Here is a 15559-nt window from a genome sequence, read left to right on the forward strand (position 1 = left end):
ATATATATATATATATATATATATATATATATATATATATACTTTTGAACATTTTTATATATATTTGTTGAATGGTATTACTGTAATCCAGTTTTTTATTTAGTTTATCATATTTTAACTCATTTGAATAAGTTAGTATTATAGGTAAACATTTACTATTGATACATGATTATTTATTTATTGACATATGTATATTACTTTATTTTATTTTACTTGATATACATGCATAAATACATTTTGGTTAAGTAGTCAATGTATGTCAAATAGATATTTATTTCATGACAACATTCACTTGATTTTATTAGTTGTATTATTTTAGGTAGATTTGTTTTAGCCAAGTAGCTTATGTTTACTTATTTAATATGTATGTACTGCGAGTTGGGTTTAATGATGGTTTTTTATACCTTGTTTTAGTTTGTATAATATACTGCATCACTTTAAAATTTAATTGATTGTTTATCTAGTGGTGTAATTGATGCTAGTATAAATACTTAATTACAGTGAGTTCATTATGTCTGAAGAAGTTGCTCACATTTTGAGCGACGAAAGGCGCTTTACATATATCTGTAATAAACTTCGTGTGGTTCATCTTCACTGTTTCGTGCTTCGTTGGACTTTTTGTTGACTGGTTTGTTTTTCTCTTCACTAAGTTTGTTTTTTGAGACTTCATAACTATCCCAATTTTTGCAGAATGTCCAGATTCTTGCCTCATTAAAAAAAAAAAGAGAGAAAGAAATTGTTCTTCTACTTTTAAACTGCAGCAAACCATTTTCCAGCAACGGTTGCTACAGTTTAGATCCTACACAGAGCGCTGGTGCTGTCGTGCAGAGGTTTGACTGCAAATAAAATAAAAATGATCTAGTAATATTTCTTTCTCAATTGGCAGTCTGGATAGACTGCAGAAAGTGCGTTTTCTTTTCGTTGCTTGATTACAAGCCAAGACAGTTATGCAGCCTTACTACCTACTCCAGCAAAAAAAAAAAAAAAAACACAAGCGGTCTAGAACTTAATGACCTGACAGACCCTCAGTAAATGCAAATACATATATGCGTGCGCTGTGCAGGACCGTTACAGCATTTACATTTTATCTTCTTAAAATCAACAGTAATGCTTCCAATAGCTACAGATATTGTTTTTATTTTCCGTTCCATTAAGTGTATGTGTTTTGCTGAATGCAGCGCTAATTGTCATAATCTTTACTAACACATGCAATGGAAAGGAACACAATATCTGTAGCTAGCAGAAGCTACGCTGTTGAATATAAGAAGTGAAAATGTAAAACGTTCACTGATCCTGCACAGCGCACAATTGGCAAGCATTGACTCAAAACGTAAAATGATGCCTGCTGGCACTTAGGGACTGAGTGCAACTGTGTTGCATACATTTAAAAATATATATGCATAAACTGCACAACACAATCCCCTATAATAAGATTACTGGTCTAACTGTGCAGAAAATGCCGTTTTGTGAAAATGCTTACTGTTCCAGTAGCACCTGCATTTTACGGCTACTAACAAATAATAAAGCTTTGCACAACAGAAGATATTGCCTTAAGCAGTATTTACCACAAAAAAAAAAATATATATATAGCACTGAAACAAGTACAGATCACCGTGTGAAGCAAGGAACACAAGTGAAGAGTGCCTGATTCCAGAGGGAGGTAAAACAGGACTGGAATACAGGTTTGTACTCATTTTTTGAAGAAACTCAATATCGTGGGTGGGATTGTTAGGACGTCATTACCGATGTCACAAACAGGGAGGTGATTTGCTAATTGGGTGGCAGTGTTTGGACTTCGGTCCGAGGCAGAAATGAAACGGGATAGTGCCCCTTTAAGTCCTGCCTTCTTTTAAACCTAATTCCTCCCCTGTATGTATGTATTGTTCCCACAATTACCATTTTTTCCTATGTAGCTTGCTCTTACCTTTTTCTAAAGATCTCGGTTCCAGTTGTTCCATCTCTGTTACTGTATTGACTACTTCTAATGTAGTTGGTTTAGATTTTGATTTCCATTTTCTAGTAATTGCTTTTTTGGCAGCCACCATAATTAGACACAGCAAGGCCTTACCATGTCTAGGCAATTCCGATTCTGTTTAATAGCTCATAAAAATCATCTCCCTTGTCACACCAGCCCGGCCACCCAGCATCTCTGACAGTGCATCCCACAGGGAATCCTTAAAGTCTGCCAACCCACTGCACTCATAGAAAATATGTTTCCAAGTAGTTCTTTCTTTCCTTTCACACCTCCACCATTTGCTGTCTGCCTGAGGAAAAATTCTTTGGAGTCTATTTGGGGTATAAAAATATCTATTTAAACATTTCCAAGCAAAAATCTTAAATCTTCTAGATTTTGTTGCATATTTGGGAGACCTACATATATCCTCCCATTGTCTCTCTGTATATTCCTTATCCAGTCTGTCTTCCCAATCCTTTTGAACCTTCTCTAATTGATTCTTATAGTTGTCATGTAATACTTTATATGCTCTACTAATTATTCCTTTTTTTAATGGCAGCTTCTTTTCTAGATTCTACTAAAAACTCTACCAGTGCTGGTCTTTCTTTTAGGCCCCCCTCCATTCCCTATCAAGGATTGATATCTGAGTATAGGCAAAGAGAAAGAAATAGGGGGATCCTAAACAAAAGATCAGCACTGCGTTTAATAAAATCTAGAACAGAAGCTGCTGTTAATTTAAAAAAGGTATAATTAGTAGAGCATATAAAATATTGCATGACAACTATAACAATCAATCAGAGGAGTTTGGAAAGGATTGGGAAGAGAGACTGGTTAAGCAATTCACAGAAACAATGAAGGAATGTATGCATCTCTCCCAAATATACAACAAAGTCTAGAGGACTTGGGATCTTTGCTTGGAAGTGTTTACATAGTTATTTTTATACCCCAAGTAGGCTGGAAAGGTTTTTTCTTTGGGTAGACAGCAAATGTTTGAGGTGTGATTGGGAAGAAAGCAGTAATTGGGAATATACTTTCTGGGAGTGTAATGAGTTGGCAGACTTTAACGATTCCTTGCAGACTGCTCTGTCAGAGAATAAATAAAAGTAAATATAAACCTCTGGACGAATGAGGGGAGGTGACCTAGTGAATAAAACAGAATCCAATGAGCAAAGATGGATTCAGAGTCTTCAGGCTAACAAACCCCCTGGGTTGAACAAGTTTCCCTGAAGCCCTTTCTTAAGGCCAGGGCTCTTAAGCATTAATTTGATATTTAGTCCTGCTTTGGATTTTTTATATATACTTAATTCTATTTTATGCTGTATTTATTAGAAGGTATATTCCCTTATGTATGTAATATGGTTTTAAATGTTTTTATATGCCTTGTTAGGTAGGCACTTGCAATGTAATTGCTTGCATTGTTTTGACTGGTTGATTGAATGTATTTTAAAGAGTATGTGCAATGAATTTTTGTTTGGTCTGATGAAGCAGATTGCATCTGTGAAAGCGCTTACCCTGTTACTTGATTAAAGGAACTTGTGTGTTTTATCTTGCTGTGTGGAACCAGTTTACTTTACTACATATTTGCTCTGTCATAGATACTGGGTGAGCAAACTAGTGTTACTAAGGAAATGATCTATCTGATGTTGTCGGTCTTCATTCGTTCTTGATGAAGGGGACTCATCTGCAGAACCATCTTGGACGTTATACATCTCACACCAGTAGACAAAAGTCTTCAGCTGAGACTCTACTCACAATGTTCTTCTCTCCATTACCTCGGATCTCATTTGCTGCTCTGTAAGCAAGACAGGTCAGCAGTTACTCTCCAGTTAAGTTAAAAAATGTACTTGTTTCTAAGTGATTTCTTTATAAAATTCCTCTCTATTATGATTATTATTATTGCAATTGCTTTCATTACTGGTCTTCTCTTGTAACTTTGAATGTGTGATTTTTCTCTACCCCATTACCTCTTGGTATAGTTTCGTTACCATCTTTGGTACACCCCCCCCCCCCCCGTAAGGTAGCCCTAATTACCATTGCTGGCATATTCTTTCTTTCTCTTTCATTTTACCATTTTTTATATCTCTCTACCTACCATCGATGGCAGAGTTTCTTACTTTTTAACTGCATGTGTGCTGAGCGATTCCTTTTCTTTTTTATCTTGGTACCACTATGGCAGAAAAACACAAAGGTACTTCAGGGTTTAAACAGTGCCAAGGTTGTGGATAAAAGATGCCCAGTTCAGATGGGCATCTTTCTTGTGTTTATTGTTTAGGTGCCTCTCATTTAGACCAAGACTGTGTGATTTGCCAGAGCTTTAGTAATAGGGCCTTGGTAGAACCTCAAAAGAAGTTGCTTTTAAAAGCATGTTGAAATCACCTTTTGAAGAAGCCTTGCCCAGGTCTGATGACTCCTTTTACAAATCTGAACAGCCCAAAAAGAGGAGCCACTCAGTGCCATTTTTCCCTTCGGCACTGGTGGTTATGAAACACAAGTCCTAAGTTCCATCTGTTTCTTTGGAACCGAAAAGTAAGATACCAAAGCTATCAGAACTAGTGTGTGTGGCACCGACCACTGTACCCATCAGCGTTGGCTTCTTTAGTTTCCGTCTCAATGCAGACCTCACCATCTGCTGCACCACAACAGACACTGTCTACCCCTTTCATGCCGAAGTCTGAAATTGTATACTTTCCCAGGATAAGGTCTTCCCCTTCCATAGACCCCTTTGTGGGTCAACTACCCAACCCTTTTTTGGAAGGGCCAGAGTCTCCCTTGGGGTTAACTGTTCGATCCTCCAGGAGTCCCTCCAAGGTAGATAAAAGGTTAGTGGATCAGCTTTTGGTGGCCAGTGGTGTTGCTGCCCCTTCTCAGGCCTTCTCCCTTCTGGAGTTGGGGTATCTTCTCCTAGGACTCCTCCAGAATTTCCTCTTCTGACCTTCTCAGGAGGTTTGGAGCCCACCACTTCCATTTCCTTGGTTCCAGCTGTCCTGGTGCCATCAGGCAGTACCTCCTCGGCACCAGGCTCTACTCTGACAACTTTGGTTCCCTCCGGACCGATAGATTCATGGGGCTGTGGCTTGGCTGTCGGTTCTAAGGGTTTAGGATCGGCTCCTGTTTTTTATTCGGAGCTGTCCTTGGCTCTGGGAGACCTGAGAGTTGCGAGTTCTACCCCGGCTCCTGCTTCTGAGGGCAGTCTCTCAGACCAGGGTGTGACCTTGGTTCAGAGGTTGTCTTTCTTGGTTCCAGGCTCTCATCCCTCTTTGGGGGGGGGGCTGCCTTCCAAGTCCAGGAGAGAGTGCTAGCCTCAGCAGGCTCTCAGTTGGGCCTTCTGCATTAGAGTGTCATAGATCTGTACCTTCTGCTTCAGAGCTGCCACCATCCTCCACATCCAGACAGCAAGTACTGAAGCTGCAATTTAGCCCTGTACAGGGCCCCTCTTCTCCCTTTGACAGATCATCCTTATTCGGCCCCAAAGTCAAGGACACACTAGCCAGGTGTGAGAAAGATAGAAAGACCCTTTCTGCTGTGAGCATTTGTTTTTCTTCCCCTTAATGATCCTACTCCAGGAATCAGAGGAGTGGAAAGATGTAGTTCAAGAAGTCCCAAGGGCCTTTCCAGGACACTTGTGGTGGTAGCTCCCTCAGAGCAGAGGGGGAGCTTGAATGGAAGACGCCGACCCTGCAGCAGAGGTGGCCGGGGAAACCAGGGCTCCAGAGACTCCTGTGTACAACCCTACCAGCGCTCCTGAAAGGATGCCCGATTGCTTACCTGTGAAAGCAGTTGGGAAAAACTCACTACACTCAACAGCCTGGCGCTGAGTAACCTCTGATACTTGGGTGCAGAGCATCATTGCCAGAAGCTACCATATCCCCTTTACTCTTTTTCTAAGATCACTAAGAAAAATCCCCGATGTTCCACCCAATCAGAGGGATCAAGCAGCTGTGAAGATTCAAAAACTGCTAAAAAAAAAAGGGGGTCTATATCAACATCAAACACACGTAATATTGAATGACCTAAAGGCCGAAAATGCCCACCTTGAACTCGCTATTGTGGGGGGCTGTGCCCCCCCCTGCTAAATATATATACCAACTCTGAGATCGCACTACAGTAAGGAAAGGGCAAATATTCTGATCTTCACTGTACTACGATCTCACAAAAAGGATATTGAGGTTCGGCATTTTTGGCCTTTAGGCTGTTCAATATTTTCACTTCTCGATATCATGATAGGAACCCAAAAAAAAGAACCATCCAAGAAGTCCATCAGACCAGATAGGATCTGGATTTTACTCAAGGTTCTTTATAGTGCCAAATAAAATAGGGGACTGGAGACCAATTTTGCATCTCAGCCTTTTGAACAAGTTTGTTCACCAGATGAAATTCTGGATGGTCACGGTTCAGTCTTTACTTCCCTTCCTAGAAGAAAACAATCGGATGTGTTCTGTAGATCTTCAGGATGCATATTCAAGCACTCCAGAAGGTATCTCCGCTTTCGCCTGGGAACCAGTCATTTTCATTTCAGAGCACTGTCCTTTGATTTCACCACAGCTCCCAGGGTGTTAACCAAATGTTGGCAGCAGTCACAGCCCACATGAGACTAACCTGATTTTGAGTGTTATCCTTATTTAGATGACTGCTTCCTCACCGCCCCCACCAGGCATCAACTGCTTTAAGCCACAAATTTTATCATGTATGTGTTCGATTATTTGGGCACCACAGTCAACAAAGAAAAGTCACAGCTGACTCCCACTCAAGACCTAGAATTCATAGGAGCCCTCCTCAACACAATTTCCTGTGTAGCTTCTCTACCATTTCACAGACTACAAAAGATAAGGTCTCAAGTACATCTCATTTTATCCAAAGACAAAGTTCCCGCTCTTCTTGTCCTACAAGTCCTGGGATCCATGGCAGCAGCCATCGCGTGCCTTTGGTGAGATTTCACATGAGGATACTTCAGTGGCTCTTTGCTTCCCAATGGTCCATTCTAACTCATCCGTTGACTTACCCAAACCTAATAGCAGGTCTTGGCAAAAAGGAACTATCTTGGTAGATGCAATCAGAAGAAAGTCTCCTGGGATGCCCCTTTTTTCCTCCTCAGCCCAAGGCCGTAGTGACCATGGATACTTCCCGGAGTGGGGGTTGGCATTATCTGGGAAGAACAGTCCAAGGCACTAGGTCCCTGCAGAAGGCCAATTTGCACATCAATGTTCTGGAACTGAGAACAGTGCTCTTAGTGTTGCAAGCATTTCAGTCTGCCCTTCCTCTGGAAACAGTCGCAATCCAATCAGACAACCTCAGCGGTATAGTACATCAACAAACAGGGTGAAACCAGATCTTACCCCTGTGCCAGGAATCTCTCGAGTGTGGCAATGGGCGATATCCTCCAACCACTTTCTAGTGGCAACTCATACCCCGGTAAGCTCCAACGTGATAGCGGACAAACTCAGCAGATGCATTCTACTGTCTCACGAGTGGTGTCTCATTCCCAAAATGGCAAAGGATGTTTTCGTCGATGGGGCCAGCCTTGCTGTGACCTCTTTGCTTTCCCAATGAACAACAAATGCAGCAGCTATTTTGCCCTAATCCCTCCTTAGGGGGAGTCCCTGAGAGATGCTCTCCTTCTCGCTTGGCAATCGGGTCATCTCTTCACCTTTCCCCCATTTCCCCTCATTACCCTCTTCCTGAAGAAAGCCCAAAGGTTGAGAAGCAAAGTGATCCTCATTGCACCCTTCTGGTCCTGGCAAATCTGTTTTTCCTTTCATTGGCCCCACCTGCTTCACCATCCATGGATTCTGGATCCAGTTCCAGACTTGCTGTCTCAACTGCAGGGATTGGTGCATCCCGCCCTTCACACTGTCAAGCCAATGGCTTGGTTCCTCTAGTTCCGTTGGTAACCAGGCAGAATAACATAACTTCCCTGGTGTGAAAGATTTTTCTAGCTTCCCATAGACCATCCACCAGGAAACTTTTTCTTGGTAAATGGAAGAGATTTTCAGTTTGGGCCTGTAAAAATAATTTAGACCCTGTTTTGGCACTTGTCGCGAAAGTTTTGGAATTTTTAGCTTCCCTTTTTGATCAAGGAGCTTCTGCTTCCACCATTAAAGTTCGGTTAGCGGCCATTTCGAATTTCCGCAATGGCTACGATGACCATTGTTTGATTTTCCCATTGCTTATGCAAAGTTTTTCTTAAAGGTGCCGTGCATCTAAAGCCCCCATTCAAGGATCCCATAGCTCCATGGGCTCTGACCTTGGTTTTGCAGTCTTTTAGTATTCCCTCCCTTTGAACCAGCTGTGACTTGGCATATCAAATTTCTTTCATGGAAAACTCTCTTTCTAGTAGCCATCACTTCTACCAGGAGAGTTTCTGAAATTCAAGCATTATGTGCAAATCCCCCGAATCTCATTTTTCATAAAGATAGGGTTTCATTAAGGACCAACCCTTCCTTTCTTCTTAATGTGGTCTCAGAATGTAATATTAATCAAACTATTGATTTGCCCGATGTTCTTTGTGTTTCACTGTTGCAGTCATCACATTTGGGTTATCTGCTTGCATTTAGCCCTCAGTTGGCTTGATTATCAAAGTCTTGGGTCCTGCGTTAGTTGCTGTCTCATCTTCCGTGACGTCAGGTAGCCAGGGATATAAAGCATGCAGCCGACGCCATTACATCAGTCATTCTTGTCGTGTGGTGCACAAAGCAGAAGCAGTTCCCAAGTGCTGGTTGGCAAACTCCTGAAATTTTCATTTTCAAGTTTCAGATCCGAAGCCTTCAACAAAGCTAAGTACCCCATTGGGGAAACTTTTTCTTGCTCTAAACCGATGTCAGTAAAAGTTAACAATTGTATTTCTTGTGGAAAGCAAATACCTCACAAAGATTTTCATTCATAACTGCATTCCTTGCTTAGGCCCAAACTACAACGTCCCTGCTATTGGTTTTGTGCCTTATTCAAACCTCAAACTATTTGTAGTCTGTTCATGTTCGCATCTAAATATTTTGGTACTCTGTTCAATTATCCAGAAATGGCTTCGGTAAGCCACCCGACTACCGACAGTCTGAAAAAATGCAAAGATAAAGACAGAGACAGGCCGCTTAAGTCCAAAGCTGCCGATGATGCTTCCGTTAAGCTAGTCGCCAGTTCACCAGTACTCAGTGAGGCGCTTTCGTAGCCCCTGATACCTGCTACTTCAGATTCGCAGGCCTCTACTGAGACCCGTTAGGAGTCTGGTATGTCGCAAGATGCTTCTTCGATTGTGGAACCTGTGGATGTCTCTACCTTGGATGGGTCCGGAGCCGCTGTGCAGGCACCGGCTTCTGAAGGTGTATTCAGGCCTACTGGCTTGCATATTAAACCAATGCCATCTTCTTCAAGGCCTAAATCTCGTTCCATCACTAAAAAAACGACGCCCAGACTGCATGGTCAGGCCCCTGTACCTAAAAAACAAATGATAAGAATGGCTGAAGACCTTACTACTCTAATCAGGGGAAGCCAGCCTTGAGACCTAGAACTGATTTTCCTTCTGATTCTTCTGATCAGGATTCTGATATTTCTGTTTTTTCTGATGACCAAGAGTTGCCCTTCTCAACCTATGAGGATTCTGATGCAGAGGACTCCATTCCGTCTGCTTCCCCTCCAGAGGATTTTTCTTTTGGTGAAACTTTGCATATTCTTAGGGAGCATTTCCACTGGGAAAGCCAGGATTACTCTGACTCCAAAAAGAGGCTTAGGGAATTCTTACTCCCACCTCAACACAGGCCTTTAGCTATCCCTCCTGTTCTGGACATTTTAGATGATGCCTTCTTGGAATCTAGCCTGGCTCCTGACACTTTACCCTGGCTCCCAGAAAACCTGACCGGTATTACAGAGTACCTGACTCTCACAAGTTCCTCTTTAAGAACCCTACTGCGGATCTTGAGACCATTTCACAGGGATCCAAAGGCATTAAGGCTACTACTGCCAAAAACCCTACCCCCTCTGATAAAGATTCCAGGGCCCTGGACAGATTGGGTAAGAAGGTTTACACTTCTGCAACTTTGGCCATTAGGACCTTAAACTGCCAGTTTCATATGTTAAAGTATCAGCAGCATATTATTGGATTGCTTAAACAGAAAATTATGTTGATTCCTGACTGTGCTGAAAATAAAGAATTACAGGATTTAATGCATTCTGCTGAACAAGTTGGAAAACTTACTTTGCAATGTGGTTTTGATTCATTAGAGGCATCCTGCAAGGCTGCTGTTACTGGGTCTGTACTTAGAAAGCATGCTTGGCTTAAGGAGCAAACTTCGCCAGATCATATTAAAGCTAAATTACTGGATGCTCCCTTAAACCAAGACCGCCTGCTTGGCAACCAAGCAGAAGAAATACTTAAAAAGATGGAGGAAAAAGCTAAATATATGCAAACTGTTAAAGATTTAATGCAAGTACAGCCTCCCAGATTTAGTAGGCACTGGCCTTCTTAAGAATTGGTCCTTTCCTGTCTCTTCCAGGCCTTCTCAGTCCAAACCCAGAACCAGCAGACCACCCAGGCTTCAGTCTCAAGGTACTCAAAGGCCTAAGCAGTGGGGGGCTCCCACTTCCAAAGCTGGAAGTAGTAAGACACCCCCTTATGGTAAACTATCACAATGACTTAACTTTAAACCTTCCAAGCCCTGTTCAACTGACTGTTTGTTTAGGAAGAAAGATCACCCTGCATGCAAAAAACTTGGGAGCTCATTACCCAAGACAAATGGGTTTTAAATATGGTTTCCCAAGGATACAGATTCCACTTCCTCTCCTTACCAACCCCAAACGGTTGGCTGGACCTACCCCCAATTAAGTGGGCAGAGGCTCAAAATCAGGTTCTCTCTCTTCTAAGCATCAAGGCTATTCAACCTGTCCCAGAAGAAGAATGGGGGTAAGGTTTTTACTCAAGACTTTTCCTGGTTCCCATAAAAGACAATTCCTGGCATCTTGTCTTGGACCCGTCTATCCTAAACACCTTTTTGGTAATTCCAAAATTCAAAATGCTAACTCTTCATCAGCTGCTTCCCATGCTAGGCAAAAACGCCTTGTTGGTAACACTGGATTTGAAGGAAGCCTACCTGCACATCCCAATTGGGGAATCTTGCAGAAGATACCTACGCTTCAGAGCAGGCTACATGCACTTGTCAGTTCTCTGCACTGCCCTTTGGCTTATCTACTGTGCCCAGGGTATTCACAAAGTGCCTAGCTCCAGTCATTGCATTTTGCAGGCAAAGAAATATTCAAGTATACCCATACCTGGACGATTGTCTAATTCAGGCAGAAAGCCAGGACATACTATTAAATCATCTGACATTTGTAAAGAAATTACTAACTTCTCTGGGGTACACCATAAACGAAAAGAAATCACATCTAGTACCTTGCCAACAAATTGTATTCCTGGGAGCAAGCTTGAATACAACTTCCCAGATGGCCTACCTCACGCCAGAGAAACAAGTTTATTTGACAGCCTACTTCAAACTACTGGCCACAAAGACCCTTGCAAGGAAAATACTGCAAGCCCTGGAGTTCATGGCCTTTTGCATTCTACTAATTCCATATGGAAGACTGTATATGAGGAAACCACAATCGTATCTAAAAAGGCTATGGTGCCAACATTCTCAGGACCTAGAATCAATGATTCCTATCATCCCTTGTCTAAAGACAGAGTTCCTTTGGTGGGCAGAGGCCTGCCACCACAACAAGGGACTGCCATTCACTCTACCCCCTGCTGCCTAAACCCTAACAACAGATGCATCAGACTTTGCATGGGGGGCTCACTTGGCAGGGCAGTGCATTCAGGGCAAATGGAACCAGAGTCAAATGCACCTGCATATCAATCAAAAAGAAATGTTAGCTGTACAGAATGCTCTGACCGCCTTCAAGGACCACATTCTTCCAGGACAATTATTGGTAAAGACGCACAACACCACTGTTATGTGGTACATAAACAAGCAGGGGGGAACCCACTCATATCCTCTCTGCAGACTAGCCATGGCTCTGTGGTACACACCCTTGAGCTACCAAGTGCACCTACAAGCTCAATTCCTGCCAGGCAAGTTAAATACACTGGCAGACGATCTAAGCAGAAATCTCATGGACCCACACGAGTGGAAACTGGAACCAAATATATTCAACATTTTGAGAAACAAATGGGGGAGCCCAGAGATAGAGTGGTTTGCCTCTCCCTCAGAACTACCAATTGGATAAATTCTGCACAAGGGCTCCCCCACAGACAAGCTTGGAAAGTGGATGCCCTGTCCTTCCCCTGGAAAAACCTATCAGTTTATGCCTTCCCCCCTCTGCCTCTCCTCTCCAAAGTGCTACTAAAGATCAAACTGGACAAACCAAGGACAATACTGATTACACCAGACTGGCCATGCCAACACTGACCCCCTCTTGCGCAGTGTGTCACTGCTGGAGCCAAGGCACCTGCCTCAGACCCCTGCCCTGCTGTCCCAGCAAGAGGGTCAAATTCTGCACCCACAGTTTCAAACCCTGGACCTTGCAGCCTGCCTAATTACCTGATCTCTTTGTTACCATCCCTCAGTAAGCAAGTGATGGATGTCATTCTGGAGGCAAGGAGTTCTAGTACTAGGAAATCCACTGCTGAAAAATGGAAAAGATTCATTTCCTGGAGCCAAACTCAGGGGATGGGCACAACCGTGCCCAATTTTACCGCACATGCTTCAATACTTAACTGAGATGTTTCACAAGGGCCATTCCTTTTCTTCCATCAAAATTCATGCCTTGGCCATTTCAGCACATAATACAGAACCACCCCTCTTCTCTCATCCACTGCTGAAGCAATTCCTCAGAGGGGCCAAAAACTTAAGATCACCCAGGAGATCCCCTACCCCAGCCTGGGATCTTAACTTTGTATTGGAAAAGCTCACTCTACCTCCCTTTGAGCCAGCTGCAAAGGCAGAGTTGAAATTCCTTTCTTGGAAAACAGCCTTCCTTCTAGCCATCACTTCTGCAAGAAGGCTGTCTGAATTACAGGCCCTCATGGCAGTGGAGCCTTTCATCATCTTTCATGCAGACAGGGTGTCCCGCAGGACCAATCCTTCCTTTATCCCCAAGGTGGTTTCCAGTGTGGCCCTTAATCAGTCCATTCATTTGCCAACCTTCTTTTCTAATCCACAAAACAAAGGGGAATGAATACTGCACTCGGACATGCACAGACAACTTAGATTTTACTTGGACAGGACTAAGCCTCTCAGGAAATATGAACAGCTGCTGGTTGCATTTGCTGCAGGTGCAGAAAAGAAGGTCATTTCTAAGTGGATAGGCCATTACACTCATTTCTGCTATAAGCACCATGGAAAACCTACCCCACAGGGGATAAGACCCCATTCCACCAGGGCTGCATCTACCTCTACAGCCTTTATCAGAGGTGTCCGTACCAGGGACATCATAGAAGCGGTTACCTGGAGTTCTATACATATCTTCACCAAGCATTACCACTTGCCAATTTTTTCTAAATCTAGAGCTGGCTTTACCACTGCAGTCTTGCAGGGCCTTATAGCTGGTCCTAATGCTATCTAACTGCCTCCTCCCTTCCTTGGCTGTGGGAATCTATCCAAATGTGATGACTGCAACAGTGAAACATGAAGAACATAGTACAGTTATGTACACTTACCATAAATGTAGATGTTAGAGTGTATTCACTGTTGCAGTCCTGGTTACCCTCCCTCCAGCCCCCTGACTTCTATTGACTATACCTCTCTTCTTGTTTACTATGCTTAAAGCTTTCTGGTGTATTTGCTTTTTGTTGGAGGTGTAAACTTGTATATAATTGCTTCCCATTATGGGGGCACCTGACATCTGGGGCAAGAAAAACTGATGTAATGGCAGTCGGCTGCATGCTTTATACCCCTGACTACCTGACGTCATGGAAAATGAGACCACAACTGACGCAGGACCCAAGACTTTGATAATCAGGCCGACTGAGGGCTACCTGCAAGCAGATAACCCAAATGGGATGACTGCAACAGTGAATACACTCGAACATCTACATTTATGGTAAGTGTACACAACTGTACTTTTTCCTCCCCAAGTTTTTCATTAAAGGTAAATATCGTTTGCACTTACTGGACGTTCATAGACAATTATGTTTCTACCTCGACAGGACTAGAGTCTAGAAAATCAAACCGGTTTTTTGTTTCCTTTTCTGGCCCAGCTCTGCTGATAACCTGTCTCAAAAGTTACCTTGTCAAGATGGCTAAATAAATGACAAATTCTTGGTAGAAAAATTGGGGATTTCACCAAATATAGTATTCAGGAGAGGTAGCAACCTTAAAAACTTGTTGGAAAGTAACCACCACAAACCAGTATGTCACCTTGGGGTATGTGTAGATTTTGTAAACTGATTGAGATAGGATGTTCATAGTGAATAAGAAGAAGTACTACTTTAACCTTTAAATTAACATGTAACTCAAGATTTGTAGTGTACCTGGCTAAGTGTAAATCATGTACATCGTTCTACGTAGGTAAAACTGAACGTAGATTACGTGACAGAATATACGAGCACATGTACGCTATTGATAGGAAAAAGATGGATAATGCCCTGGCTAGACACTCTCAAATGTATGAAGGGCACACTTTTTCTTTTAAAGCAATTAATCAAGTACAAGTGGATGTAAGAGGCGGTCCAGTTTCATTACAACTTGAAGAGCTAGAGCTATATTGGCAGTTAGTATTAAATGCCTTTAGTAACCCTGGACTAAACGAGGCATGTAACATTTTCTGCCTGTTAAAACTTCAGAGTTTGAGGGGGTAAAATTAGTTTTAAACATCTAAAGAGAGTGAAAATGACAGCGTTGAATTACCTAGCCGTAAGTATAAGCTTGTTGTAGACAAATTGTTGTTAAATTGGTTAAAACTGTTTAAAATGATTAGAGTTAAAAGTAGTGTAGTGATTACTTTTAAGATTTAAAGTTTCATTTAATTATGCTACAGCATTTGACAGTGATGTTTTGAAGCTTGTATCCCTTTAATTCTGTGTTTTGCATTGTTATTTTTTCAAATGCACTTTTCTGGTTGGTTTAATAATGTCATATGATGTTTTAAAGACCTTATTTAAAAGTGGTTAGAACATTTTCAAATGTTATCTGATGAAGTTATTGTATCCACAATAACGGAAAGCACTTCATTAAATACTTGTTTTTTTACTGGACTTAGTTTGTGCCTGTTTCTACTGTGCCATTACAGAGTTTCTGGTATGCATTTCAAGTTTTATTTTGTTTAAGATGCTAAAAGATTGTGTTACCTTCATTTATAATCATAACATCCAAAAGTTATCTGCGCCTGTAAAGAGCGCACTTGTCAAAGGAAAAAACTTCAAAGACCAATACACGTAAGGTTCAGTTAAGGCACTTTAATTTACTTGCAGTAAGGAGACAAAAACATGCAAATACAAGGATTTGTCTAACTACTAGCACCTAGGAGACAAAAACATGCAAATACAAGGATTTGTCTAACTACTAACAGGAAGTATGTTCATTCTTGTACTGTTTTACAAGACATGGCCTTCTAAGCTGACGTAATCAAACACAACTTTAAGCATTGTACTACAGCAGGTGTTACTTCAGATTTTCTGCTGACATGACT

General features: G+C 42.0%; 1 protein-coding gene across 1 annotated transcript in view; it reads left to right on the forward strand.

Moving 5' to 3' along the window:
* Positions 1–511: 511 nt before the first annotated feature.
* TTC1 (tetratricopeptide repeat domain 1) overlaps positions 512–15559 on the forward strand; it is a 721040-nt gene continuing 705992 nt past the window's right edge. The window contains exons 1-2 of the mRNA XM_044082285.1: positions 512–566; positions 14440–14588. Coding sequence (XP_043938220.1) covers positions 512–566; positions 14440–14588 — 204 coding nt within the window. The remainder of the gene's footprint in view (positions 567–14439; positions 14589–15559) is intronic.

Source organism: Protopterus annectens, chromosome 9.part0 (genome assembly GCF_019279795.1).
Source record: "Protopterus annectens isolate FY-2018-M chromosome 9.part0, PAN1.0, whole genome shotgun sequence".
Taxonomy (NCBI): domain Eukaryota; kingdom Metazoa; phylum Chordata; order Ceratodontiformes; family Protopteridae; genus Protopterus; species Protopterus annectens.